At 41.9% G+C, this 26843-nt stretch overlaps 1 protein-coding gene across 1 annotated transcript; it reads right to left on the bottom strand.

Moving 5' to 3' along the window:
* Window positions 1-655: 655 nt before the first annotated feature.
* On the bottom strand, window positions 656-25047 carry ism2a (isthmin 2a). Its single transcript, XM_011492425.4, has 6 exons — window positions 24668-25047; window positions 17129-17362; window positions 12322-12613; window positions 8526-8657; window positions 6070-6129; window positions 656-1630 (listed from the first exon to the last, which is right to left on the bottom strand). The coding sequence occupies exons 1-6, from the start codon at window positions 24773-24775 to the stop codon at window positions 1113-1115; spliced, it is 1344 nt and encodes a 447-aa protein (XP_011490727.1). The 5' UTR covers window positions 24776-25047; the 3' UTR covers window positions 656-1112.
* Between the last annotated feature and the right edge of the window lie 1796 nt (window positions 25048-26843).

Raw genomic sequence — 26843 nt, 5'->3', positions numbered from 1 at the left:
CTACCTCACCTACTGTAATGAAGAGAGAATCTGAAGGAGCAGGAATCATGAAGAAGTTTGGAAAATGTCTGCTGGGTAAAAGTGGTGCAGCGAGGAGCAGCAGGACTAGATGCTTTTCATCTTCCTGCTTTTATCTCTGCTGGTCAGAGCTGGTTTTGGACATCACTGCCCCCAAATGAGCAGCTGTTGGAACTGTGTGGTTTATTTCTGATGCAATTTATATGTATATATATATATATATATAATTTATATGTATATATATATACATATATAGAGAGAGAGATTTTTTTTTTTTTATGAGTGTGTGACAGTAACTTTAAGGTCCGGCCTGAAAAGCCTTTGTTAAGCTGTTCTTTGTGTTAGTGATAATAAAGGTTTAAACCTAATAGAACCCACAACCATTTTAGTCAAAGTAAGGTCTGAGGTTATAATTCTTCAGATTTAAATGTAAATCATAATGTTTTATGGGGATTTTTGAAAGTATGTCTCTCATCTGTTTTGTGAATAAAGTTTAAGATTGTTCAAAAGTGGGTCAATTCCACTGAGGGATGACATGTCTTCATTGATTGTGGCTCCAGTTCTGCCTGCAGATTTGCACAGATCACTGCTGGTCTTCACCTCATTTTCAGCTCCTAAAACTCCATCCAATGAGTCGTTTTTACTCATGCTGTTCGGTTTGCTTTTATTTATTTTTAACTCCTTAGCAGTTCAGTTTTCAAACGTCACAGAATCAGACTTTCCCTGGAGGAGGAGGAAAGGAAGAGCTGCAGGATTTTTGCTGAAAAGTTTTTCTGCACAAATGAGGACCAAAAATCCTCCAGTATCTGTTGTTTATTTTGTTTTTGTTTCAGCAGCTTTGTCAAAGTTTGGTTCAACTCTTGTTGAATTTACTCCACACACGTGTGCCCCCCACCCCCATTCAGCTCATCCCAGACCCAGCTTTGTGATGGGACAAATTTGGGCTAATTTCAGCTGCGCCGTGCCGTCTTTTTCTCTGGGGGGGAGTAAAAGCCTCACAGTCTCCATGACTTCAGTTCATTGGATTTTTAGGGAGGGGCGTCTCAGTTCTTGGTCCAAACTGAAGCAGGGGGTCATGAGAGCCGAGCCGTAGCTCAGAACTCCCCGGCTTCTCTGAGCTCCGTCTGGAACACGGGCTCGGGGGGGTTTTCCTCGCAGTCCAGCCCATTGTTGGGGGGCCTGACGGAGTGAAAACGGCTCCAGTCTCCTTTGCACAGAATCCAGGGCAGGACGTCCACCTTATAATGAAGCTCTGGGGAAAACTCAGTGCTGATCAAATCCGGCGACCCTGCTCCCTTTCCCCGTGTGATCAGCCTCATCCGGTCGTCGTAGCAACAGTGCTGCGCCGCCAACGTCGTGCTGTCGTATGAGAGCATGGAGCGCAGGCAGAACCTGGCTGAAGGCTTGTAGATGTCCAGCCGCTCTTTGGGTCCACTGGCGTCTCTCCAGCGGTAGGTCCTCTGAAGATGGTCATCTGGGATGTTGACGGCGCTGTACACGGCCTCAGACGGGTAGGAGCAGGGGCAGCTGGGGAGCTGAGTGCGCACCTGGTGCAGGTACCTCTGCAGGAAGTCATTCCTGCAACTGAGCCACTTCTCACAGCTGTCCACACCTGAGAGGAAGATAGTTTCAATTATTGGTAATGGAGAAGAGAAGAGAATTTGCACAACCAAATTCCAGAAAGTGTCGTTCAGTCGCATATTCAGAAAGTAAACAACACAAAGAGTGTTAAAATCAATTAAAGGAAAGTTTAACACAGCACTAACAGACTTCTCTACCCTCATACTAGTGCACTTCTTGCACATTTTTTGTTTGTGTGTGTCTTTGTTGAGTGTGGTGGTGGTTGTGGGATAGAAACTGTTTGTCCGTGTTCTGATTGCTCTGTTTCGCCGTCCTGAAGGGAACGGCTCAAACAGAGTGTGTCCTGGGTGGGAGGTGTGCCTGAGGATGTGTTGGCCCCTCCTCAAACTGTGGAGCTAATTCAGAAAAATAATAAAATGACATAGTGACCAGACAGATAAGATGTCACCCAAATAGAGTGATTTGATTTTAGAAATTATTTTTAAATGTAATCCATTACTGATCATTGAGAGAGTACAAAAACACGTGTTTTTGGGTGTATTGAGGATAAGCTTTGTTGGATATCCCATATAGATTATTTGCGTTCATAAGTGGCTAAATGTGTTGGTTTGATGAAAAGGTGTAGCCTGATGCTTAATCAATCCGCCTTATTTATTTTATATCATTCCTTTATCATGGCATATTTGAATTATTGTATAGAAGTGTGGGGAAATTGCTACAAAACAAATTTGCATCGTTTAGTTATACTCCAAAAGCGAGCTATCAGATTCGTTCACAAAGTGAGATATAATGAGCACACCAATCCACTTTTTCTTAATATATTTAATTTAAAATGACAGGATTTGGTAGATTTTAAAACTGCCCAAATTATGTATAAAGCATCAATCAATTCTCTGCCAACTAATATTCAATCTATGTCTCAAAACAGAGATGCTGTTAATAAATATAAATTGAGAGGAACCAACAAATTCTATCAACCTAAAGTAAGGTCAACCCTAAAATCGATGTGTATCTCAGTAAAGGATGTCAAACTCTGGAACAATTTATTGGATGATATGAAACTTGTAAAAATCTTGTTCATTGTACTGTACAGGTATGTTTAAAAGATACATAATGAATAAGAACCAAGATGCAATGTAACATTGAGGAGTATGTGTGTATTCTTCTGGACTGTTGAATGATCATAACCAAAGGGGGAAGGAGAAAAAAACAGAAGAAGAAGAAGAAACATGTTTATAAACAGTATGTTTACACGTGTTGTTGGTTTCTGTTGTTCTTGTATCTTTTTTTGTTGAGGTATTTTGTTTCCTTCTTCCTTTTTTATAGGGGGTGTGGTCGCAGCATTTAGCCGTGTCTGTCTGTCTGCGTCAGGTGTTTCTCGTATGTTAGCGTTATTATGTCAAATTGTTTAATCTTGTTTTGTCATGACTGTTGTTGACTGGGGGTTTGGATTTTTACAAGCATAAGCTTCTTCCATTCCCTTTCAAATCCTATTTTCAAAGTCGTGTGTAGACTCATTTTTTCATATAATGTAAATGTTGATTTGATCTCAAATAAATCTTGTACTAGTACTACTAATTGCAAATGATATGCCTATTAAAATGTAAATGTCATTCTATTTAAAAGGTATTTTCCAAAAACAAGCCATTCTATTAGATGCTAGCTATCATTTTTAGTTTGCATGGATCTTAGCGCTCTAGAAGAAGGTACTGGTTCATATCTTTTCTGTGTGGACCTTGCCTGCTCTCCTCGTGCATGTGTGGGTTTACTCCAGTCTCCTCCCACAGTCCGACAACATGCTTCATAGGCTGATAATTGCCCCAGGGTGTGCATGTGAATGTGACCCAGCTACAGACTGACAACCTGTTGAGGATAGGCTCCAGCAACCCCATGACCCCAACAGGGATTTATCAGGTTCAGAAAATGGCTGGTTTGACAAGAAATTAAACTGTAATCATTTGTGACATTTAGAGTTTTTTTTATTGTGAAAACAGTGGAAATGAATAAAAAAATAAGATGAACTATAGCTGTTTTCAGAAACCTCACACAGTTTACATTAGATAATTGATCCAGTGAGTAACTGTACTTATGTTTTTGAATGATTTATGAGGTTTATATTTTCATTTGTGTCTCAGCCTCAGGTCTGTTGTTGAGATGTGTACTTCTGAAAAGTGATGCACACTGTGCAGCTGTGGGTTGTAGACTGTGCAGACATAAATAGGACTAGGTTTGTAACCAACCACCACAAGGCTATAAAGTTTAGCTGGTGAGAACTTAGCCCCGCTCACGGCACGCCATCTGTCCCAGCCTGCTGAAAACATGACAGGGGGTCGATGCCCGCCACATGCGGCTGCACTCAAACGTCTCTGTCGTGGTCCGTGCGTCGGCACAGAACCAGTGTGAGTCGGTACAGAAGGTGGAACTGAATCCATTCAACGGGTAGCTTTCCTACAGCAACAACAAGCCACTTTTTATGCATTTTTACGCCACACCCAGCAGACACAGCTTTAGCTACAAAACCTTCTGCTGTTATGTTTAGAAGTTCTTTAAAACCTTGTTTTTATATATTCAAAATGTTTTAACATGTTTGAAGTTCTTTAAACTTCTATTAGCTCAACACCTCTCCAGGTTTTTCTTAAAATCAGCAGTTCATCATTTTTTTTGTTAGTCTAGAGCGGGGGTCGGCAACCCGCGGCTCTTTAGCGCTGCCCTAGTGGCTCCCTGGAACATTTTCAAAAATGTTTGAAAATGGAAAATAGATGGGCGAGACTGGAAAATACTGAGTGGCTGGAAAAGCTGCACGTTTTGCTGGATATGACTGTGACAAACCACCTAAACGAGCTGAATGAAAGTCTGCAGGCGCCGCAAATGCTTGAAGCTGTTCTGTCATTCGAGCGCAAGCTGACTGTCATGAGGCACGCACGTTCCATTTTATTGTTTTTGTGTTCGAATCCTCAAAATAAAAATGACATCAAAAATCTGATTTCTTTATTACATTCCTTTCATTTTATCAAAGCAATGAAACATAATTTATTGATATTGTAATGAAGTTAAACTTGCACAACAGAGCAGTCACGTGACGCGTCGTTCTCCGCAAAATGCACTGCAGGGCAAATAAACGTTTAATCGTTAACGCTCATAATGTATTTGTAGCAACGTAGTCATTTTGACAGTAGGCTAATATAGCTAATATAGATACATATGCATGTGTTGCCTTCATTATGAGGCCTAAATAGGGCTTTTAATATTTTGCGGCTCCAGACATATTTGTTTTTTGTTTTTTTCGTCCAATTTGGCTCTTTCAACACTTTGGGTTGCTGACCCCTGGTCTAGAAATAAGGAAATTATTACTTAAGACTCAAAAAAACTCAAATTTTACATTAAATTGTGGTTCAATTTTAAGGATGTTATTGTAAAGCTCAATAAATGTTGACAAGTTAGACTGGTTTTCATAGTCATTACATTCATTTATTGGAAACAAAAACGTAGATTTACGTTCTAAGAATAAGTGCTAGTTTTAGATTTCATAAACTCAAAGAATTCAAACCATTTTCTTAGAACTTGTTGGGCTGCATAATACCCAATTCTAACGCTTAGCTTTTTTTGCTTACTTTTGCCCCTTTTCTATGCTTGTGTGGAACTTCTTGATCCTAGATTTTGACATTTCTTTAAGATTTACAGGTTTCCGCATGGACACGTGGTTTTTTCTTCCTATTTTTATGCTACCTCTTTTTGCGGTGCACAACTGGCGTCATAACGTTTTCCTTTTACTCTTGGGACTCACAGCAGAGGGACATCAATCCTCACCTCTGGCAGCAGGACAAGTGTTTCCAAACAATTGAAAACCAAATGCTGCCCCAGCGATGCGTGATGCAGAAATGCTGAGTGTGCATGATGACTGCTGCACACTGAATCAGTCCAGCTGAAACGGCTTTTTGTTTACACCTCAGTCGCCCTTTGACACCTGTAGAGACTCTGTGGTTGTTTTAACTTTTAAAGTGAAGGGAAATTCTCCAGATATGCTTTTTGATACTTTAACAATGTCTTCATGGTTTCCACTCAGGATTTAATGAATGAAACCAAAGGCAGAGATATAATTTCACGACAGCTGGTAGAGTCAGATCACTGCAGTGCCAAGTTCCTGCCTCTTTAGGTGAGTTTGGTTGGCTCATGGTCAAAGTAAAGCTGTTGTCTTTATTTTCCTTCTGCAGTGAAGCTGGAGGTGTGCAGAGGGGTTACTGAAACTATATTAGGTTCTCTTTCTTTGGCGCTGAAGTGCAGCAGCAAGAGAGCAATTAAACCCAACATTTGGACCATTTCTGGGCTGAGCCTTTCTTCAGAGGAGCTCTCTGTGTGGTGGAGCACATGTTTGGAATATGAAAACCAGACCCCCTCAGCTCTGCTGAACATAACAACCTGAGACAATAACCTGAGCGCACCGTCACAGCAGAGGTCTGTCTCTGTACGTACTTGAGTCGGTGCTCGTGCTCGTCAGGGAGGGCGTCACCTCTGTCACTGCTGTCACGGCGTCTGGAAAACAGAGTAAGGAAAACATTTATATCAAGTGACAACATCCAAAAAAAAAATCCATCCCTTTCTGAAACCTTCATGCTGCTGAACTTGTTAACACCACAGCTTTAGCTAAATGATCCATCTGAACGCCGCTCCATATGGAAGCGATTCTGTAGCATAATTAAAAATAAAAGTCAAGACCAGAAATGCTTTTTCATTTTCAAAATGAAGCTGCATTTTTTGACTCAACATTAAAATGAAAAATCAATTCGCCAAAATGCTTTTTCATTTTCTTAAAAACCGCTTATTCTGTGTCATAATTAAAATGAAAATGCAAAGAGGGGATTGCATTTTCATTTTAACATCCACCCTGCGAATAATGTTGCATATTTCAATTCCACTTAGCATTTCCAGAGGGGAGGCGGGGCGATGACGTCAGTGCTAAATCCATGTGTCAGGCTGCTAACAGACACAGACATGCTAGGAGCAGTGTAGCTTTGTGTTAGCTTGTGTTAGCGGACAAGCCGCCTTCGCATGGCGGAGCGCGAAGCTCCAGATCGCCGAAGGCGGAAGTTCTGCTACGCAGACCTGAGAATCTAAATTTTCTCACTTATTTTGCTGTTGGATGACAGCTGTAGCCCAATCAACAGCTGTAGCAGATTTCACCATGCTAAACGTTTGCTCGTTGCACCAACACACACTCAGCGGGAAGCTGCAGGAGACTATCGTCTGAAATGGGCTTTTATTACTGTCATGACTATTATTAAGGGTCTGTTCGCTCATAGTTTTTTTAAATCCGTGCGGTCAGTGCTTTTTTCTTCGGTGCAAGGAGGACCCGAAAGAAGCGTTAGCATTAGGCTAATATGTGCTAAAATCATTGGCCGTGGAGGGACTTAAAACTCTGCGCGGGCAATGCCGCAATGAGCATCTTGGATGTAAATATCGGAAAAACATTAGGCTTTATTTTGTTCTGGACACCACTGGAAACACAAATTCATATGATGGTTTAGAGTTTCTCAGATCTGTCTAGCAGCACTTCCTCCTCGTGCGCTTCGAAGCTTCCCTGGACTAACTTTGTCTTCGGGCTAGCGGGCCGGGTTTAGCTCCGCATTAGCTCTGTCCGAAGTGAGGCTTCCGAAGGAGGCTGTGGTCCCAAACTCCGGATAGCATAAGGCGGAAATCCTGCTACGTAGTCCTGAGAAGCTGTGTACAATCACCAGGAGTGTCACAAAGCCATCTCCCCTGCCACTAACACAAAGCTACAAGCCTGGTAGACTGCTCCTAGCATGTCTGTGTCTGTTAGCAGCCGGACACGCAGAGATAGCAATGACGTCATGCCTCCCCTCTGGAAAATGCTAAATTGAATTGAAATATGCGACAGTATTCGCAGGGTGGATGTTAAAATTAAAAAGCAATCCCCTCTTTGCATTTTCGTTTTAATTATGACACAGAAGAAGCAGTTTTTAAGTAGAAATGAAAAAGCATATTGAAGTTTTGATTTTTCATTTTAATTTTGAGTCATTTGATGCAGCTACATTTTGAAAATGAAAAAGCATTTCTGTTAATCCATTTTAAGTTGTAAAATTACACATTTCTAAATGAATTTTGCTACACATTTACCAGAGGTCTTTTTGAAAATGAAATGTCAAATACCATTTTATTTATCATTTAATTAAGTGACAGAAAAAGCAGTGTTGAGGAAGAAAATGAAAAAGCATTTGGAATTTGTCCTTGGATTTCTCCTTTGGCTAAGTTTAGTTTTGTTAAATTGTCTTTGTAGAATATTGTTTGTGTTAAGACAACCCAATAGAGACACTTGGTGTCAGTTAAAAATATTTTCTAAAAGCCTTATTGATGCCAGAAGTCTAAATCTGGGAATATCTTGCTAGCTTTACTGAATTGCCTTAGCTGGTGAGGATCTGGACACACTAATGTGAAAGTGCTAACATGTGAAGGTTTAACATTGTTGTGTTTGTGCCAAAACTTTAATTCCAGGTGAAAACTGTCACCAGTTGCAGCCCAGATGAAGTCCTTCCATCCCTGCTGTTCCTCTGTTTTCACCTTCCTCTCACACAAACGTCTCTGTGCGGCACACGTGCAAAGTACTCTTCCTCACTTATGAACTGTAAACACATTCTGCAGGTGACCTTTTACATCATCTCCTGCCTCCTGTGAGATCCCATCATCATTTTAGGAGCCTCTCCTGCAGGAGATCTCCCACTGCGACGTGCGCGTGAGAACCGTTTTCTGCACTCGTGCACAAATGCAGCTGCAGGAATAGAATGTGTGCACTGTCAGACCAGCCCCCCCCCCCCCCCCCCCGATCAGTGTGTGTGTGTGTGAGTGGGGGGGGGGTGTTCAAAGCAGGCTGCTGATCTGAACCACAGACACTTCTTTTGCTGTGTGCTTCTTACCGGGACAGCTTTCCAGGTCACATGTTCGAGACTCCGTGGCTGTGCACGCATAACCACAGGAACGGGAACGTTTCTGGGTCCCAAACCCACAGGTGGCGCTGCAGGGAGCCCAGCCGCTCCAGTCCTCGTACTCTGAAAAACACAGGAATAAAGGATGGGTGATGCAGAGGAGGGGGTCTGAGCTCCAGAGTAATATCCAGTATTAAAACAGGCCTTTGAAGTTAGACTTGTGAATTCCTCGCTCAGCTGGAGTATGCACGTTATGCAATTAAGGAGCGGCTGAAAAGAGCTGAGCAACAACACTGTGCGACCTCTGAGACATGCTCTGTTTTTAAACACAGCACTTTCTTTGGGAAGGAGGGACTTCAAAGAGTGGGGGGCATGTGGGTTCAGGTCTTCTTGCAGTGAGAGTGATGACGGCTGCACAGGAGGAACAACCACAGCTCTGTGAGGCTTTCAGGGGAGCAGAGGATCATCTGCAAGTGAGCTCATATGAAGAACAAAACTAGGACTTTCAATTTGTGGATTCATTGTTGTAACACAGAAACCCTTAGCAGATGCCGCACATGAGTCTTTGTTCTGCCATAAAAGAGAATCCAATCAGATTTTAACAAGGTGTGATGTGAATTCACTATAAATGTTAAGTTCACACCCAACGCAATTCATGCATCATTCAATGTTAAGTCAATGATAGAGATGCGATCTGAGGTCCTGCGGCGCTACAGGCGTGAAGGTCCAGCAGCAGCCCTATTTGACTGGCACGGCCAGAGTTCAAATATTTAAACTTTGGGCACGTGACATTTTCAGTGACATCGGGTAAAATTCCTATTCAATATAGTGAATCAGTTCCATAGTTCTCCTGAACTTCCATCCATTTTCTTAAGTCACTGTATCCCTTTCGGGGCAGGAGGGTTTCAGAAACCCGTCCTGCCTACTGTTTGGCGAAGGCGGGTACACCCTAGACCAGGGATTTTCCAGAAAACCTGCCTTGTTTGCTGCTGATTACCTGGATCAGGTGTGTTCAACCAGTAAGGAGCTTCAATGGCAGGTTGGTTGGAAAACATGGTTTATAGCAGCCCTCCGGCCTAGTGGCCTGGTGGACGGACAGAGATGAGGAGGCAGCCTGCTTGGGCCTCCTGAACTTTATGATATTTTTTTTATTTTCATAGGGACAACAATAAAAAAAGGTCCCCCGATTTAATTCTAGTTTTTATTTTTTCCCTCTGGTTAATGCGGGACAGCAAGCCGTCAAAGCCGGAAACACAGTGGAAGCGGCTGTCATCCAGACACAGCTGGAGTGAAGATCACCGTACCGGGAGAATCTCTGAACGATCTCATGAACCCAAACATGGAGAGGTGATTACCGATGCTTTTGAAGAGCTCTTTCTAATAAATAAACCTGATCTCTCAACATCATCCGTGTTTTAAACGAGATAAACACAGACACGCTTCATGTTCCGATCAGGCTAAAAACTCTGACTGGTAGCTCCTCCCAAAGAGAAGAGATGCAATCTCTGCTGAGCAAAAGATGAGTAGCTCACTGCGTCTGTTCACAGTCCAGTAAAAAAAGAGAAATCATATATTTGCTAGCTTACGGTAACCTTTAACACAGCATTGGTACTCCACTGTTAGAGCCCATATGCAAAGCCGCTTTTCTTTTCTTTTCTTTTTGGAAGAGTTACTGTAGTTCAACATGTGGGTGTTATTTAGGTGTTGCCGGTAACATCTGCACTGTGAAAGATAATCTTAGTCAATTGTTTAGACAATTATCTGATTTATTTAAAATGCTACTCATGTTTGCGGTAATGTAACTTTCAAACGTCCTGCTACTGAAATAAATCTCCACCAGCCTGTTCTTGGTAAACAAGGTTTCAGCTTTAGCTTTAGTAATGTAGGAGCTCATTTATCAGGAAGAAACACATCATGTTGCTGCTGTTTTCCTCCACAAAGAGGAAACAATGGTTTGTCTGGAGTACGCAAAGCTACTCGAACCATGTGACCATTCCATGATATCCTGCGTTTCGCTTAGACGTGCACAGATGTAAAATTAGTGTAGTGGGGCAGCTGTGGTAGAGTCGACTGACCTCTGATCAGAAGATCACAAGTTTGGTTCCTGCCTTGACCATCCATGTGTTAACAGGTCATTGGTCAAGACGCTAAATCCCACATTAGTCCTAGTGGTTATGGGTGGAGTATAAATGTAAATGGGACTGTGACTGTAAAGCACTTTGGACCTTTGAAGAAGGTTATAAAGCGCTGTTTATACTCCATTTACCATAAGTTAAAGTAGTTAAACTACTAAAGATACTTAATGAAAGCGATTGCATGCCCAGGGGTCTCAGCTTTTCAGGGAGAAATGTACATACATCCATCTACACAAAACATACACCTCGGTGTGCATGACTGAATGCTTACCGATCTAGAACAGATGTTCCAGGGAGTTTTTTTGTTTTCATGTTATACAAAAATATGTCTGTTAAACAGATGTTTGGTGATTTTGTGCTCCTCCACTTCATAGTTCCTAATAAAAAACTAATTGATTTCTTTATTCCTGTAACAGATGGGATTTTATTTTCGTTCATCTGCTTCCTCTTATCTCATCGCTGCAGTTTTGCAGCAGATGTTTTCTTGTTTTTCATATTTCTCTCTTTCTTGTCCTTTCAAACCAAAATTGCCACAGTAAATACCCCCCTCTATATCCTCAGTCCTACCCGTACGAGGGTTGACCCGTGCCAAGGGACATTGAGCTGTTGGGGCCTGTGCAAAAGGTGGTGGCCAGGGGGCGTATATAAGTTGTTAAAAATAAACTTTACAAAGTTTTGATTTAAACACATGCATCTTTGGCCAATTTGATTTCTGCCAAGTAAGGTTTGGACCTGATTCTGTCTCAGAAGCAAAGACCCCTCTTCTGAGGAACAGGCAAGACTTTAACAAGCAGGAACCCCAAGATCAGCAACTACTCCTTCAATGATAACTGAGATTGGCTATTATCTAGCATAAGCAGACATTGACTGAAGATTCATTGTATATTTACATAAGACACAAGTTATGATCCATTCTTTTGTATCTCATCCTCTGCTCAGACTGTCAAAACAAAGTGAAGGTCACGGTGAGTCTGCAGGGATCTGATCCTCCATCTTGGCTCTGACATTGACATGTTAAGCGTTTTCTTTCGTTATCAACTGTTTGTTTTCACTGGGGCACTCTACAGCTCAACTGTATTACGAGATGTTTAATGTGTCTATGTGTGCGAGTGTGTCTATGACCGTTTGTGTGTGTTTTTGTGTGTATGTGCGTGTGTCTCATGTTAATCTAATGAGCCGTGGCAGAGCAGATCCCAGTGTAAACCCTTCAGGTTTGGGTTACAGTTGGGTTCAGTGTTCAGGTAATCAGTGGCCTCTGAAGTAATGCAAACATGGATGTGTATTTTTCCTGTAAGGGGGGACTGCTGCTCTGCTACACAAAGGCACAGAGAAACATGGTAACAGAGATGAAGCTTTTGCTCAAAGTGCTGTTTGGACTTTTACTTCCTATTCCCGTCATGAAAAGCTCATGCTAGATTTATGCAGGGAGGAACAAATTTCCCCTTAACGGGGTCGGTTTACTCAGAAAGGTTGGAGGCAGATCCTCCCATAGATGTGAGCAAATAGCTCAGAATAATTCTGAATGAAGGAGCAAGTTTTCACATTAGGACCAGAAGACACAAAAGCAAAGAGAAGCTTATTATCAACCCAAGTTAGCCAGTGTCTGTCCACCATCACAGATGTGACTAGTGTCCAGCCAGATGTGCACTTACCGTATTTATCCTTGGGATCCCAGCCTTTGTTCCAGTACTGGGCCCAGCCTCCGCCCACCTGACTGAGGACAGAGTCCTCTGGGTTGTAGCTGTACTCCTCAGGCTCTTCCTGGGAGCTGGCTCCACCCAGCTCGTTCTCCGCCTGGTCTGGGTACTCCCAGAACAGAGGCCAGAACAGCTTCTTGTTGATGTTGATCCACTCTGCAGACCAGTTGTTCCGCTGGCCCTCCTTTGCCAGGTCCATCTCCACCTCTGTCTCTGTGGGAGTGTCCTCCACCACCTCGATGGTCACCTGCAGTGCGAGCAGAAGTGCTTCACTGATTCACATTTTAGCATCCTAAACCAGGTTACCTAGCAACCAACAACATCAAGAGTCCAAAAGTCTGTGACCGTCTGTGTGTGACATGTTTACACGCCAGAACCTTTTCTCAGGTGATCAACCCACAAGTTCACTTTCAAAACAAAGATCTACGATTTTTCTCCTTTTAAGAATTAAGAAGTAAGTTAAAAGGCAATGTTTCTTTTTTTGTTAAAAAAGCACAGTTGTCTTTTAGTCATTTTCTTTTCAACTTTTCTTTAAAAGAAATTAAGAAAATAATTGTTTTTCTGTTAAAAAAAAGTATCTTTATCATGTTGACAACTAAAAAAAAGGTTTTACAAACAAAATAATAGTGGAAAATAAAGAAAATAAATCCTTAAGTTGTCTTTTTCCATCAATAAGATGCTAAATTCTTCTTTAATTTAAAAAGAATGAATGCCTTAACACAAATCTGTGGCAACAGCATCGTGTGCTGCTGTTGTCTTTTCACTGGCATATGTGTAAATGTCCTGTTCAAGCATGAATCTGTTTTTTCTGCAACATTGTTATTCACTTTTGAATAACCCCAAAATAATTTGGATGTGCAACCATGACCTCACCTGGAACCAACATCTGAACTTCAGGGATGTTGGGGTTAGGGCTGTAACTATCTGAATACTCAGATATTTGTAATCTGTTCCCCAAAATCTGAGTACAAATATTTGCGACGTCCGAGATCGCTAACTTGTGATCTATATAAATATAATAGTGAACTGTAAAAACATAATTCAGGAAAAGCAAATATCACTCGATATTTCAGTTTGTTAAGCACAGGTCTGGTATATGGGAAATCAGGGTTTGATTCCCAGGGGACACAATGAGCTTCATCCAGTGTGGGTCCTCAGGCAAGACACTTGTACAATGTAGTCACAGGGGGCTCTAAGTCTGTGTCGCCCAGAACCAGTCCTCTATTGCCTTTGCTTTTCCAGTGACCTAATGCTACTCTGGTGTGAAACAATCCTGGTTTACGACAGTAACATTTCTAGAGTTTACAAAATACAATCGGAAAATTCACGGAACACTATTAATATACTCGGATACATCTACAGTGTAATTTTAACATTAACAGCAACAAACGCCAAAGTCTGCTAGCTTGATGGTATCGTATAATGGAATTTCCCATAGTACGGCTAATGCTAACGCTCGGTCGACCTAGAAATACATTGCTGACTAAATGAACAGCTTTACATACTTTATACACTCACAGGTATGAACTACTTTAACAAAGAGTTTTAACATTTTTTAAGGTGACCATTTATGGTCCAAAGCACCGTTTTTTGCTCAAATCTTCTGAAACAAAGTGTAACGCTATAGCGTGAGCTCCACCTAGTGGTCAAACTGAAATGCCCTCCAGAAGAGGCAGAACAAAATGATTGAGAAGCCCCTGATCTGCACATTTTTGTTGGAGCTTTTCCATTTGAGAAATCCTGTAACACTGTATGCTATTAACAGTCTCATTGCTTTATTATTTCGCTAACATATTTTACGGTATGTGAACTGTATCAGATTAATTCGAATATCTTGAAAACATATATAGATTATGCATGTATTTTTACACAAACATGTCTAAACCGTGTAAATTCAAAATTGAATTCAATCAAATCGAATCGAAATAAATAAATAAATGGTGAATTGAATTGAATCGATTCTGGAAATCATTGGTGATATTCAGCCCTACTCTAAAATACAGAATAATGTTGGATTTTTGTTCATCTAAGTGTGGACGTTTTTTCAACTAAAGATGAAAAAATGTTGTGTCTGTTGGAAACAGTGTTTTCAATTTAGATGAAAGGACTGAGATTGTTTTCGAATTGTCATTTTTATTTCATTTTATTTCATTTATTTCCATTATTTTATTTCCTATTTTCTCTTCATCTATCTACTGGAACTGTAGTCAGCAAAACTTTGAGGATGAAAAACCTGTGGAGAACATTTTCAGGATTTGTTCTTGAATAGTGCAAAGACTTAAGGTTGTTACTGTAACCTTGTTCAAAGTGATTTATATCAATTCTTTTTTTTTTAATCTAAAAATCAGTTTTTATCTGTTATTTTGTTTATTGTGATCTCCTGTTCTAAATAAAGGTTTAAATGAATGTGTTTAAATAAATATGAATTGAATTTTCATACATTTAGTAGAAAGACAAACATAGCAACCAATCAGACATATTTAGATAGTTACAATCGTGGTTTGATCTGTGAATCGTTGATCTTGATTCATAAATTGAAAATATTTCATATTTTTTCAGGAGTTCACTTTTTCTCACGTTTTTCTGGCTCGTGTGCACAAACGATTCCACAGTTCAAACAGCGAAATAAACAAACAAGTTGATCAGATTTAATCAGTTAATCAGGTGATCAGACTTCACGACTTGATATAGTAAAAGCACAGAAACAATAGCCCATCTCAGCTAACTCCTTTTGTTTCCATGGTGGCATTAAGGGAAGCGTTTCAACATGTTCTGCTCTGAGCAATGAGGCTTTGACTCTCCGTGTTCCATGAACTTCATTTGTGAACATGTTCCCGGCACGATCGGTGCGTCTCGCATTCCTGCACATGTCGGCGTAATCTCTGACAGGCTGGGGGGCTTGGGCCCGCTGCAGGTACACTTATCCATCAAAGGGAGTTATTGTGAAGACGGCAGATGGAAACGTGCGTGAAGAATGTGGTGGAGATGCACTGATGGCTGCTTGCTCTTCTTCCGCACGCGCACAAACACGTTTCCACGCACATGTTCACCAAGAAAAAACAGAGGAGCATCCAAACAGTTTCAGTGAGAGGTTTTATGCACATTAAATAACAGATAAGGCAGATTTAAGGATCATGAACATTTCATTAAACTCCACTATCTCACAATCTTGTCTTCTGCCTCTCTAAAATATTTGTCCTGAAGTTTTGAGGGTTAATCCAAATGATAACAGTTCTCTTCATGTGGGGATGATGCATTGACTGTATATGAGGACTGGACTGAGTGGGTGTTACATCACCCACTGAAAAGTCCTTCCTTCTGGTTCGACAAAATAAAGTCAATTCAGTTGCCATTTGGAGCCAGACGTCATCAGCAAGCAGTGATTGGTCCGAGTCAGTCTGACTCAACGTTTCTATGGCAACTGCTGTCACCAATGAGGAGTGAGCTTGTTGGGAGTCCACACCCCTACCACTGAAAGCGAGCTCAGGAGCATCTGTCAAACATTTTTTATGTTTTAACCACCTGCTTCTGATGATTGGTCAGTTTATAACTTAAAATAAAGAAATAATATGAAAAATAGGAAACTAGCAGGTACTTCCTGTTCGGAAAATGATGGGGGAGGAGTCACTCCGTCCAGTTCTCGTATACAGTCAATTGTTTAACCCAGGGTTTTATGGACTGGGCGTGCAGTTTTGGGGGCGGCCGTGGTGCAGTGGTAGGGCAGCTGACCTCCAATCAAAGAATACAGGCTCAATTCCCACCTTGTTCACCCACATGTCAAAGTGTCCTTGGGCAAGACACTCCAGTGGAAGGTTGGCACCAGTGCTTGGCAGCAGAGCTGTACCTGTGTGAATGGGTCTGTGACTGTAAAGCGCTTTGAGCCTTCAAAGAAGTTAGAAAAGCGCTATAAAGTACCCACCATTTTGCGATGCACCAGGTATATACCTGGTGCATCATGACAGCAGCAGTAGATTTTAAACAATGTGTTTGCAGTAATACTGTGTTTTTAGTGTTGAAGTACTGTGCCCAGTTGTGCTGTTTTTTAATTTTATGGTTTTGTTATTTTGTTGTATTTTGCTTTCAGAGTGGATGAATAATTGGGTGTGAAGGCAGGTTAATTATTTGTTTTCTTTTGGTCAGTTTTGTTTTCTGCCGTGCCTTTGATTGTTTTTTTCTGCAGTTGTAGTGATTTCATTTCTATCAGACTATTACACTACGCATGGAGAAACAGCCTGGGAAACAGCGTGGACAGCAACGTCAAATGTTGTAACCTGCATCAGTGTATCTTTTCTCTCTTTGAACACATAGATTGAAGAAAATGCCGTGTTGTTAGCTGCAGCCTTGGACCAGAGCTCTGTGACCTCACATGCTTAGCTGCTTTGGAGCTCTAACAGTGTGCAGCTGTGATGTTATGACTCCTTATGTAGACCTGAAGATCTCAGCCTCCTCTTCTCCTGTTGGCTGGCCAGGATGAAGGCATCCTGACAGATTGCCTCCTCCATGAATTCCTCCATGAGAGCACATGTTTGGTACTAATCCAACCTTCATGTTTGTCTGCCAGAGTTTGATCCACTGCCTCAGTGAGAAAACAGCCTTTGACCCTTAATTTTTGCTCTCATATGTTTCATATTTTCTGTCAGTCTTTTCCCCTCTCGCACGTAGATGTCACGCGCAGATGTCAGCCTACCCCCCTCCTCCGCTAAGGTTCCTGTAATTTGAGCCTGACCCAAGCATCTGCTCAAAATCAACCTGCTCCACTCACCTGAATGTTGGGGTTTTGGGAGCCCGTATCTGCATGACCCAGCACCGGGAGGTTCTTCAGATCCAAGAAGAAGGACTCTGGGTGGTCCTCAGGGGCAGGAGCAGAGAGGACGCCACTGTGCTTGGACCAGCGCAGTAAGGGTGTTGGAGAAGAAGCAAGAATCTGCAGCAGGTTCTCCTGCTGGAGTTCCTCCAGGCCCAGACTCTCCACTCCAGGGTTCTCTTGAGATGTGACCTGTGAGGAAATAGAAGCTCCTTCTTCATTTGGTCTGATATGTAAAGTTATTAAAAGTGAGAAACTCTGCAGGAAAACAACACTAGAGAAGGAGAAAAAAGAAGAAACAGCCTCAGCAAAACGGAAGCAGAAATCCCAGCAGAAAAATGGGAGTGGGTGGGGGGGTGTAGAGTCCTCTTTACTTTAAGATGAATCCAGTTCAGGCTCACATATGTCTTAAAAAAGCTGATATAAGATTTTCCACATCCCTAAGAGGAAAGGGAGCCAAAGGCTTTCACAGCCATGATGGCTGAGAAGAGGAAAATGATCTGCTCCCCCAGCAGACAAACCCAGCGGAGGAGAATACCACCACAGAGCCATCAGGGCCTCTAGAGTGGGACCTTCAGATGGGCAGCAAATCAAGGCTCTCAGACAGAAATGCTAAAGATTCTGGAAAATGTGTTCACGCAAACCTTAATGCAAGTGTGCACATTTCTGAAACATGCGAAAAAGATTTAACCTCTAACCAAACATCCACTTTCAGAAACTTCAATGAAATTCTGTTTCTGAATCTAAACTCCCGAACATCTGAACAGGTTCTGCTCAGAGCTTAAGCCTCACGATGAGCTAATGAACATCTGAACATGAACTTAAGCTTCTTCTTCCCAAACGCAAAGTTTTCGTCTGATTAATTTGCTTTGATTATGAAAAACAAATATTAACTTGGAAGAATGAGGATGATGAAGGAAACATCCAGCCAACCAGCCACAAACTGGTGTGGTGTGCCAACTGTAGATTTATTTCCAAGAACAACCTCCCTTTCTTCTCTTTTATTGTTCCATAAGTGTACCATACGTTACTTTAAATGAAAAATAGACACATTTGTTCTGGACCACCAAAAAACCCTCTTTTGGATCGAAACTGTTCGGATGGATAGCTCCAATATTGCTCGCCATTTTTGTTACACCACTAAAAGGTGTGTTGGAGATGAACACCACCGCCTCGCCTGGATGAATGGCGAGACCCGGTGGCTGCAGCCAAAGCGGGGAACGGCGCCTGAGATGAAGCCGAACGCTGAGCTGCAGCGTGACTAAACAAGAACTTGTCCAAGAAGAAGTTGTCCTTAACATTCGATTGAATTTAATATGCCTCGCCCTCTTAGTATGATCAATGACTTGAATATTCTTTTTAATGTTTTGTAATGAATGGATTTTTATCAATGTTTTTTTTTATTTTCATTGTCTTCTAATTGCATATTTCTTGTATATTATTTTATTGGTATTTTCAATTTTGTTCGTTTTATCCTTTAAGGTAAACAATTTTACCATCTGTCTGGGGAAAACAGATGAGAAATCATCTGGGGGGATTCTGGCTCAATGCGGGGAAGCTTTTAATGAGCAATAAATAAACAAAACTGAAATTGAAGTGAACTTTTAAAGGCAACAATAAAACACAAAAACACAAATGAATTTTGATGCCTGTATTTATGCGTTCCTTTTGTTGCATAAATGCAAATGTCTGTCTGATGTTTAGTATTAAAACCAAAATGATTATCAATAGAAAAATTAAAAGAATTAAATGTTTAAAGTTAAATAATTTTTTATGATGAAGTAATCTAAGTGATGTTGATTTCAATGACCATAACCATTCATATCAATAGACATCTTTATTGTTTTTTCATCAGTGATTCACTATTTACAGAAAGAGTTACAAAATACACAGATTTTTCTTTGTTGAGCGCCAGCCGTTTCAGTTTAGCATCATTTAAAATACATGAACTGTCAGGACAGCATTTCCCACAATGCATTGTCTTGTAGTTATGTTGCCAGCTCGCAGTCAGCGCAGTACCAACTTTCCAACTGCACTAACTGGGTAAGCACCTTGCTTCCGCCCCTTCTTTATGATATTTTTATGGTGATTGACATGTGATATCGGAGCTAAAAGCTAACCAGCATCCACAGCATACAAGGCAATCTGCATAGTGTGACGTCCGCCTGAGTGATCTCGAACACGCCTAATGTTAGGCTGGGTTCTGAGGGCTGTGAGCTAACGGGAGAGACTGTAAACTAAGTACTGATGGGTTCTGAGGGTAGGCTTACTTCCTGCCAACAGTCCCGCCTCCCGCCCACAACTCGGAGATGAATCTCTGCAGAAACTACGTCCTAGAAAACAACACACGTTCTTTATTATATATATTATATATTATATAAAATCAAAAGATGATCAGAGTGGGACTTTAAGTGTCGCTTTCTTTACATTTTTTGGGTTCAGACTTTCAGTAGCAAAGATCCCGAATTAATGTGAGCTGAATCTGAACCAGTGCTTTCTGGCTTTTTGGATTTATTGTTTGATCCAACTTTCTTTTTGCCTAACACAAAGTTAATTATCTGGAATTCTTTAATTTTCATAGGGTACACAACATTTTTACCAAATCTAAATCTGGGAGATTTAAGACTGACTTTCAGGCTTAGCATAGCCACATTTTCCAAACCTATGTCCTTCCTGTTTGGGATCATGGGGATGGACCAGTTAAAAGACCACACAGACTCCCATTAACCACAAACAGTCAACTAAGAATCCTCATTTAACCTGTTTGGCATGATTTTGGACTGTTGGAGGAAGCTGGAGTGACTGGAGACTGGATTGTCTGTGGTTCAAACCGAGCCTTTTGGCTGTGACCACTAACCACTACACCAGCGTACAGCTCTCCACAGTTCCTCCTACAATCATCTACAGCTCCACCTACTGCGTCGCTGTCACTTTCCCCTGACCCCCTCCTCATCAAAACCTAATTGCATTCTGGGTTTGGACTTCTCTGAAGCGCTTGAGAAGGTTTTGGGTGTTTTTTTTCCACAAAAACCTTCAGGTCCTCCCATTTCACACACGTTTGACAGGAATTGGATAAAGTAGTTCCCCCACAAATGTGGAACAAACAGCAGCTATGTTGCTATGAATCGCTGCCAGAGCATGAGGATATCAAAGATGTCCGTGTTTAAGAATCTGTGTAGATAAAGAAGTTTTGCTTTTCCAGTGAGAGAGATGATTACCCATACCATCACACTACCTTCTCCTAAAGATGTTACTTGGTGCAGAAATTGGCAAAAACAACTTCCCAAACATTCAAGTCTTCCAGCAGAGTCATTACATGTTGAGGTCAGCATTTTAACTTTTTCAGTTAGAATTTTGAAGCCAACGGTTTCATATTTTTTTGTGCCATCATTGTTTTGTTTGTAATTAAACTCTACATGTGTTGTTTATCATCTGTTCTCACAAATACCTGCTCTGTTGAAAAAAACACATTTTTGTCCTGCTTTGTCCGGTTGTCTGGTATAAGTCTTCCAACATTAGGATACATTTGTTTTGTTTCTGTCACTTCACATAAAGTTACTACAAAAACATAAAAACCCATTTGAATGCTTGTAACAAGGACAAATGTCGAAATAATCTTCTTGGACAGTAAAATAGGTTTTTTTTCATCAAAATTTTTATAAGAATAAAGACCACAAAGCCTTAAAAAGGTCAGGGATAATGGCCTTTCAGAGGATGCAAAGCAACCGTCCGACACGTTGCTTCCATTAAATCTGTTCATTTCTGATCATGGAAACCTCAAAGGCCACTATCCCGCTTATACCATGACCTTTTCATACCTTTTCAGCTCAGGTATAGTCACACACACTCGTGCGAGGGTTTGACTGGTACCGGTGCTGCAGGTTTTTGGTTTGTCCGTGGAGCGCCGTAGAGATGAGCAGCCGGTTCAAGGCGGATCTTAAGAAGAATGCAGATGTGACTTGCAGTTTACTGTACCATTATTATGTGTGTGGTAATTAAATCATGAAGTATCCATAAGGCTAATGCAAGTTGATTACACACATGACGCTGTCTTCTGTTGTGTTTACACCACACTCTAGCCGTCACTAAAGCCTAATTCAAAATTGGCCTTACTGCTACATAAATGGGGAAGCCGGGACGGGGCACGCAAGAAGCACGCACTTTTCACGTGAACAGTGATTTCATATGAAATTCTCTCTCAAAACATTCTTCATACTTTGACCCAACACTCCAAGAATCTGGACCTGAGGGGCCGGGGAGGCACCTTCAGATGACCAGGACCTCCAAGTAAGATTCAACAACAAGAATGAAAAGCTGCTTTGGTTGGACAGAGAGTTTGACCAATTTCCAGCCAAATGTGGCAACTTTTGAAATAAATATTTTATTTAGCTGCCATAAAAGTAACCACAAAGAATAAAAAAAATGAAGAAAATAAAGGTTTTTCTGATCTGTAAGCAAAAAATCTCAGAAAAGCCCTGCTGTGCTGAGATAAGATCCTAACACAGGCGCTCACATACATACTGCACATGTTACAGTTCCTTTACTCAGGCTCAAACATTCAGGGCCCACCCCCCTCCTGGCTCAGAGCTCGCCTCTTTAACTTGAACCGCCTGAAGAATGTGACACCCTCCTCAAAATGTGCAACCATCATCTCCGGAGACAGAAGTAAGGAAGAGAAGACGATCCACCCAGAATATTCTGTTTTATTAAAAGTGCTCCCCCAGGCATCATTTAGAGCCTTCACCCCCACCGAGTCTCAATCCTCATCCATTTTATAGAAGAGGACAGTTTGTGGGTAAACTTTCGCACTGCAGCTGCCCCGACCCCAAATCCAGTGGGGGGGGGGGGCTGGAACATGTTTGTGCACAAAAGTATGTGCATGTTGGTATGTATACGTAAATATGACCACATGAGCATGCGAACTTAAATATATGCACGTAAATGTGTGTAGGCTACCATGTGCATTAAAGAGTGTGCATGTAAGTTTATGCACGTACAATTAAATTGGTGAGTCTAAAACAGCATGGGAACCTAAAGGTGTCCGGAACGTGCACAAAGGAGCCAGAAGGAGCTTAAAAGAGCTTTAAAATGAGCTAAAAGGAGCCTGAAGTTGTCTGGAGGCGCCCAAAGGAGCCTGAAGGACCTTGAAGGAGTTTGAAGGAGCCTAAAGAAGACTGGCGGAGCCTGAAGGAGCCTGAAGGAGCTAAAAGGACCTTGAAGGAGTTTGAGGGAGTCTGAAGGAGCCTAAAGGATTCAAAGGAGCCTGAAGGAGTCTGGAGAAGTCTGGAGGAGCCTGAAGGATTCAAAGGAACCTGAAGGAGTCTGGAGGAGCCTGAAGAACCTGGAGGAGCCTGAAGGAGCCTGGAGGAGTCTGGAGAAGTCTGGAGAAGTCTGGAGGAGCCTGAAGGAGCCTGGAGAAGTCTGGAGGAGCCTGGAGGAGCCTGAAGGATCCTGAAGGAGTCGGGAGAAGCCTCAAGGAGCGGTCGGACCAACAACCTTCAGTTTGGTCTTTTCACATTTCCTCTCATCCAGACCTGCATGTAGAAACGTCCTCCAGATTTTGCTAAACCTTCCTGCCAAATGTTGATTTAGTGCCGCAGAACCTTCTTCATGTTTGGGGGGAAGTCACCTGCTTCTAGTTGCTTTCAGGACTTTTTAAACAAAACCTGCAGATTAGGAAAATAGCTTTGATAAAAATCTAACTTGGTGAGTTAAAATGTATGTTTTGTATTTCCAGACTTGATGCTCTAATAAAACAAGAGCTGCATAGGAGGGATGATTGCAAATGAAGCCCAGAGGCCCCAAAGTGTCAAAACACAACTTTGGTGGAGTTTTATTATTTTCCATCAAACTAACAGTCTGACTGTAGGAACAGCTGACCTGGACTGTGTGCGTTTTCAGTGTGAACCAAACATTGCTTTTGAGGAGCAGCAGATTGCAGCTCTCCCCGTTCATCTGATTTATTGCTCCAACATGCAGCTCTCTTGGTTCCGAGCTCTAATTTTCTAACAGAAGACGAGGGGAAGAAGGGGGCTTTAGAAATTCAAACACTCCAAACAGACCTAACAGGAGAAGTTCAGTTCTGCAGACATCTCCACCCAGACTACGACCACAAACTGAAGAAGACTAAACTGCAGTTCCAGCAACTGGAGGGAGGAAGAAGTTCTGAGGATGACAGAAAGTCAGGAAGCAGAAAAGTCACTTGACTTGCAAGTCATTTAACTGATAAACACACTTTTTTATATTTAACATATGATGGCATTTCCAATTGTAGCTTTTGCCTTTAGTCAGTAAAAGTTTAGGTTTGTAAATTGTCAGCCTATGACAACAGTGTCTCACAGATGTCCTTATATTTTATGGAGGCTAAATCCAGACTGGCTGAAGACACTACTGACTGTGCTTATTTTAAATTCAGTTCCTGGGATTGCCGAGGACTTGACCACCCAAGAACCCTTCCGTTTTTCCATCAATGAACGCCATGCCTGTGAGGTCTGGTGCTTGCAGCTCTGCAAGCCATCCCAGCTTTCTGCCGCTGCCACATCACATTAGTGCACCCGTTCATCCGCCACACTTTCTATGACCAAAAGTCTGTCATGAAAAGAAGCTCAAGCTTCCAACGGCCAAACATCTAAACCCTCACCGAGAACTGGTTTTTATGGACCCAAATCATGCCAGACAGAGTCCCACTAGTTGTCACACGCTGTGTGACAACTAGTGGGCGTCAAGCAGGGAGGTATTGGGTCCCGTTTTTGGAGACTTTGGTATGACTCTAAAAAACAACAAATAATCACTAAAAGTAAATAAATAATGAGTGGGCGAAGTTTTCAACTAATTGTTGCTAGATTAGTTATAATGTTGGTCCTCCCCAAAATGAAAAGAACCATCTTTTATATGTGGTTTACTTCAGTTAATATGGGAATTTTAAAAATTCAAAGGAGGAAAACAGTCCTGAGTTTGTTGAAGAAACATCTGAAACTCCTCTGGAAGTGGACTCTGGAGCTGCTGCTGCCTTTCTGCTGATCATTCCAGCTTTTCTCAGCTCCAGACAGCTTCACAACAAGTTTCCTTCACTTCTGCAAAAGCTCCTGGATTTAAGTTGGACCCGATTCTGGGGAGAGTGCAAACCAACCAAAACCAACCAAAACATGCAACCATGATAATGTTAAGGAGTTTCATTTGTAAGAGACAGGATTTGGAAAAGTAAACAAAAACAACTTTTCAGAGTAAAAACCAAACTTGGAGAAGTGGGAAAACCAGGAAGGTCTAGTTTGGTTTCAATCTTTCTGTTGATGAATTTTGACAGTTTTACCGTTCACAGCAGCTGCGCAGTAAAGACGTGAGGAAGTTTGGAAAGACAAGTGAGAGCCACTGTGTATGTGTGTGTGTGTGTGCGCGCGCGCGGGGGGGGGGGGGTGTTGACTGAACATTTACTGACAGAGCAACATTATTCCATCCATGCAGACGTTTCAGAGGCTGACCCCCCACAGCATCTCTCACCTGAGGATGGGCTCTGTCTGCGCCTGCGGGAGTCATCCTTGCGGGAAGTGCGCAGGCTCCTGCGGTCAGGACCAGCAGGCACGCGCGCAGCGCTCCTCTTATCTTCATCTTCCTTGTGAGTTTGGTCTAACCCGAACCGAACCGACCGACAGCACCATCAGCCTGTGGCCCCTGTTGGAGCCGCATGGTTTTGACAACAGACTCCCGCTGCGCGTGCGCGTCTCTGCGCGCTCTTGTCACCCTCGATGTCATTAAAAAATAAATCTGGCTTTGTCAGTTTTCGCCTCCCGGCTGCTCCGCTCGAGGAGGAGGTTCACCTCTGCCTAGTATCCGCGCGGAGCCGTTGAATCACCCCCTTCTGATTGGGATGACGTCACTGTGGGAGGCGGGAACGATTACCCCCCCCCCACACACACACACCCACGCACACTGCCACTGAAAGCTGAAACTCAAAGCAGTCTGGATCTTCATGAGGACTTTCAGGACAGTTCCTCTGATCTTGAGCAGATCCACCCTCTCTTCCTCAGCTCACTTCATTCAAGTTAAACATGTTTCTACATTGTGATGCTTCCTAGATCTTAGTCCCACCTTGTGCACTGTACAGTTAGTCCTCTTAATGAACTTATTGATGGATTTCATCCGTGCTCCTCTACCGTTCAGATGCGACGCACACAGAGGTTTCTCTTTTTGAGTCAGTTCATGTGGCACCTAAGCACACGTACAGAAAAACCTTCCTCAGTTTCGCCAAAGGAAATTACTGGAATCAATTCATTCCTTATTGGTGACAGTGTTGTGTGCAGCTCAAGAAAAAGAAAAATGCTGGAAAAATGTGGCGATCTGTAGCAGGAGCCAGCTAGCCTTCAAAAAGAAAACACCAACTGATGCATTTTCTGAATTCAACTTTACAAGTTAAATTTTACTAGTTTGTTTGTATGCATGCAAGCTTTGCGTTCTTGAGTGGCAGCCGGGCGTTTTTTGTTTCACCCAGGGTGCCAAACTACCCAGGACTGCCTCTGACTTTACCACGGCCAAGCAGGAGCTGAATGTCACTGAGGAAAACTATAAACTTCCTCCTGAACAGAGTGTGAGCTAAAACAAACTCCTAGCTTGGTTTATTACAGACACAGGTGAAGACCTAGAGGGACTAGTGGGCATGCTTCAGAGCAGAAACACCTGATGACATGATCACTGAAGCAATTTTTATATTTACCCATATGTCAAACGAAAAGATCGTTAACAAAAAAATCAGAGAAAAAGAGAACCTTCATATTCCCCCTTTAGTCCAAATATTTCAGGTTAGGATCAGGTGATCAATTTTGGTTAAAAGCAGCACTTTGGATTTCAAGCTGAGAACAGAATTTAGAGGAAATCCCAAATGTTTCAAATTTTACTGGTGCTAAAATATGTTTATGATTAGTATTGTGTTTTGGGGTGAACATGTGGCTGGACTCACCAAACTGACAGTACACTACGTCCTGCTCATTCACCCATTTTAGGCATCAATTGAGGTGAAATAGTGAAGTCCGTCCGTCTTCAGAATCCTGTGAGTGACAGCACGGGGATATTCCAGAAAGCAGGTTATGCTAGCTCCCACGATAAGTTTGAGGCTAAGGAAGTTGATAACCTCAGCTTTCGGTTCCAGAAATGGAGGTATGTTTCAGGGTAGGTCAAGTTGCCATGGCAACTCATGCTCTGAACATAACCTGGTCGGGAGCAGGTTTAGTTGAAGGTTAGTTTGTTTACAGAGAGGTGAAGCAGCATGGCGTGTCCATTTGAAGATGATTTAGTGGATGAAGAAGTTCAGATAATACTTTTTCCACCATGAGAGGGTGATAAGACCACATATGGATGTTGGAAAATTAAACTTTTTACTTTGATCTAACTTAATTATTTGCTTCAGTTAAGATAAATCATTTTTTGTTAGGTCAACTTAAAAATAACACGTAGTTTCAGACAGTTATTTTGCTTTCATTCAAATTAATTCAATTAAGTAGGTGTAACGTTGGTGCTGCTGTTAGATCGGCACCGCAAAGGATTCTGGGATATCATTCCCTTTGCCTGTCTGGACGGATTTGGGTTTAAGTGTGGGTTTTTGACAAAATGTGTTTAGTTGTTTAACTGTTTTACTGTGTTTTTCCGAGTTATTTTGTCCTACTAAGCTTACGTCTCTGCACCA

The sequence above is a fragment of the Oryzias latipes genome, chromosome 22, assembly GCF_053564925.1.
Source record: "Oryzias latipes strain Hd-rR chromosome 22, Olatipes_Hd-rR_3.1".
In the NCBI taxonomy this organism is placed as follows: Eukaryota; Metazoa; Chordata; class Actinopteri; order Beloniformes; family Adrianichthyidae; genus Oryzias; species Oryzias latipes.
Note: the sequence above shows the minus strand (reverse complement) of the source record. Positions and strands in the feature narration are given on the sequence as shown.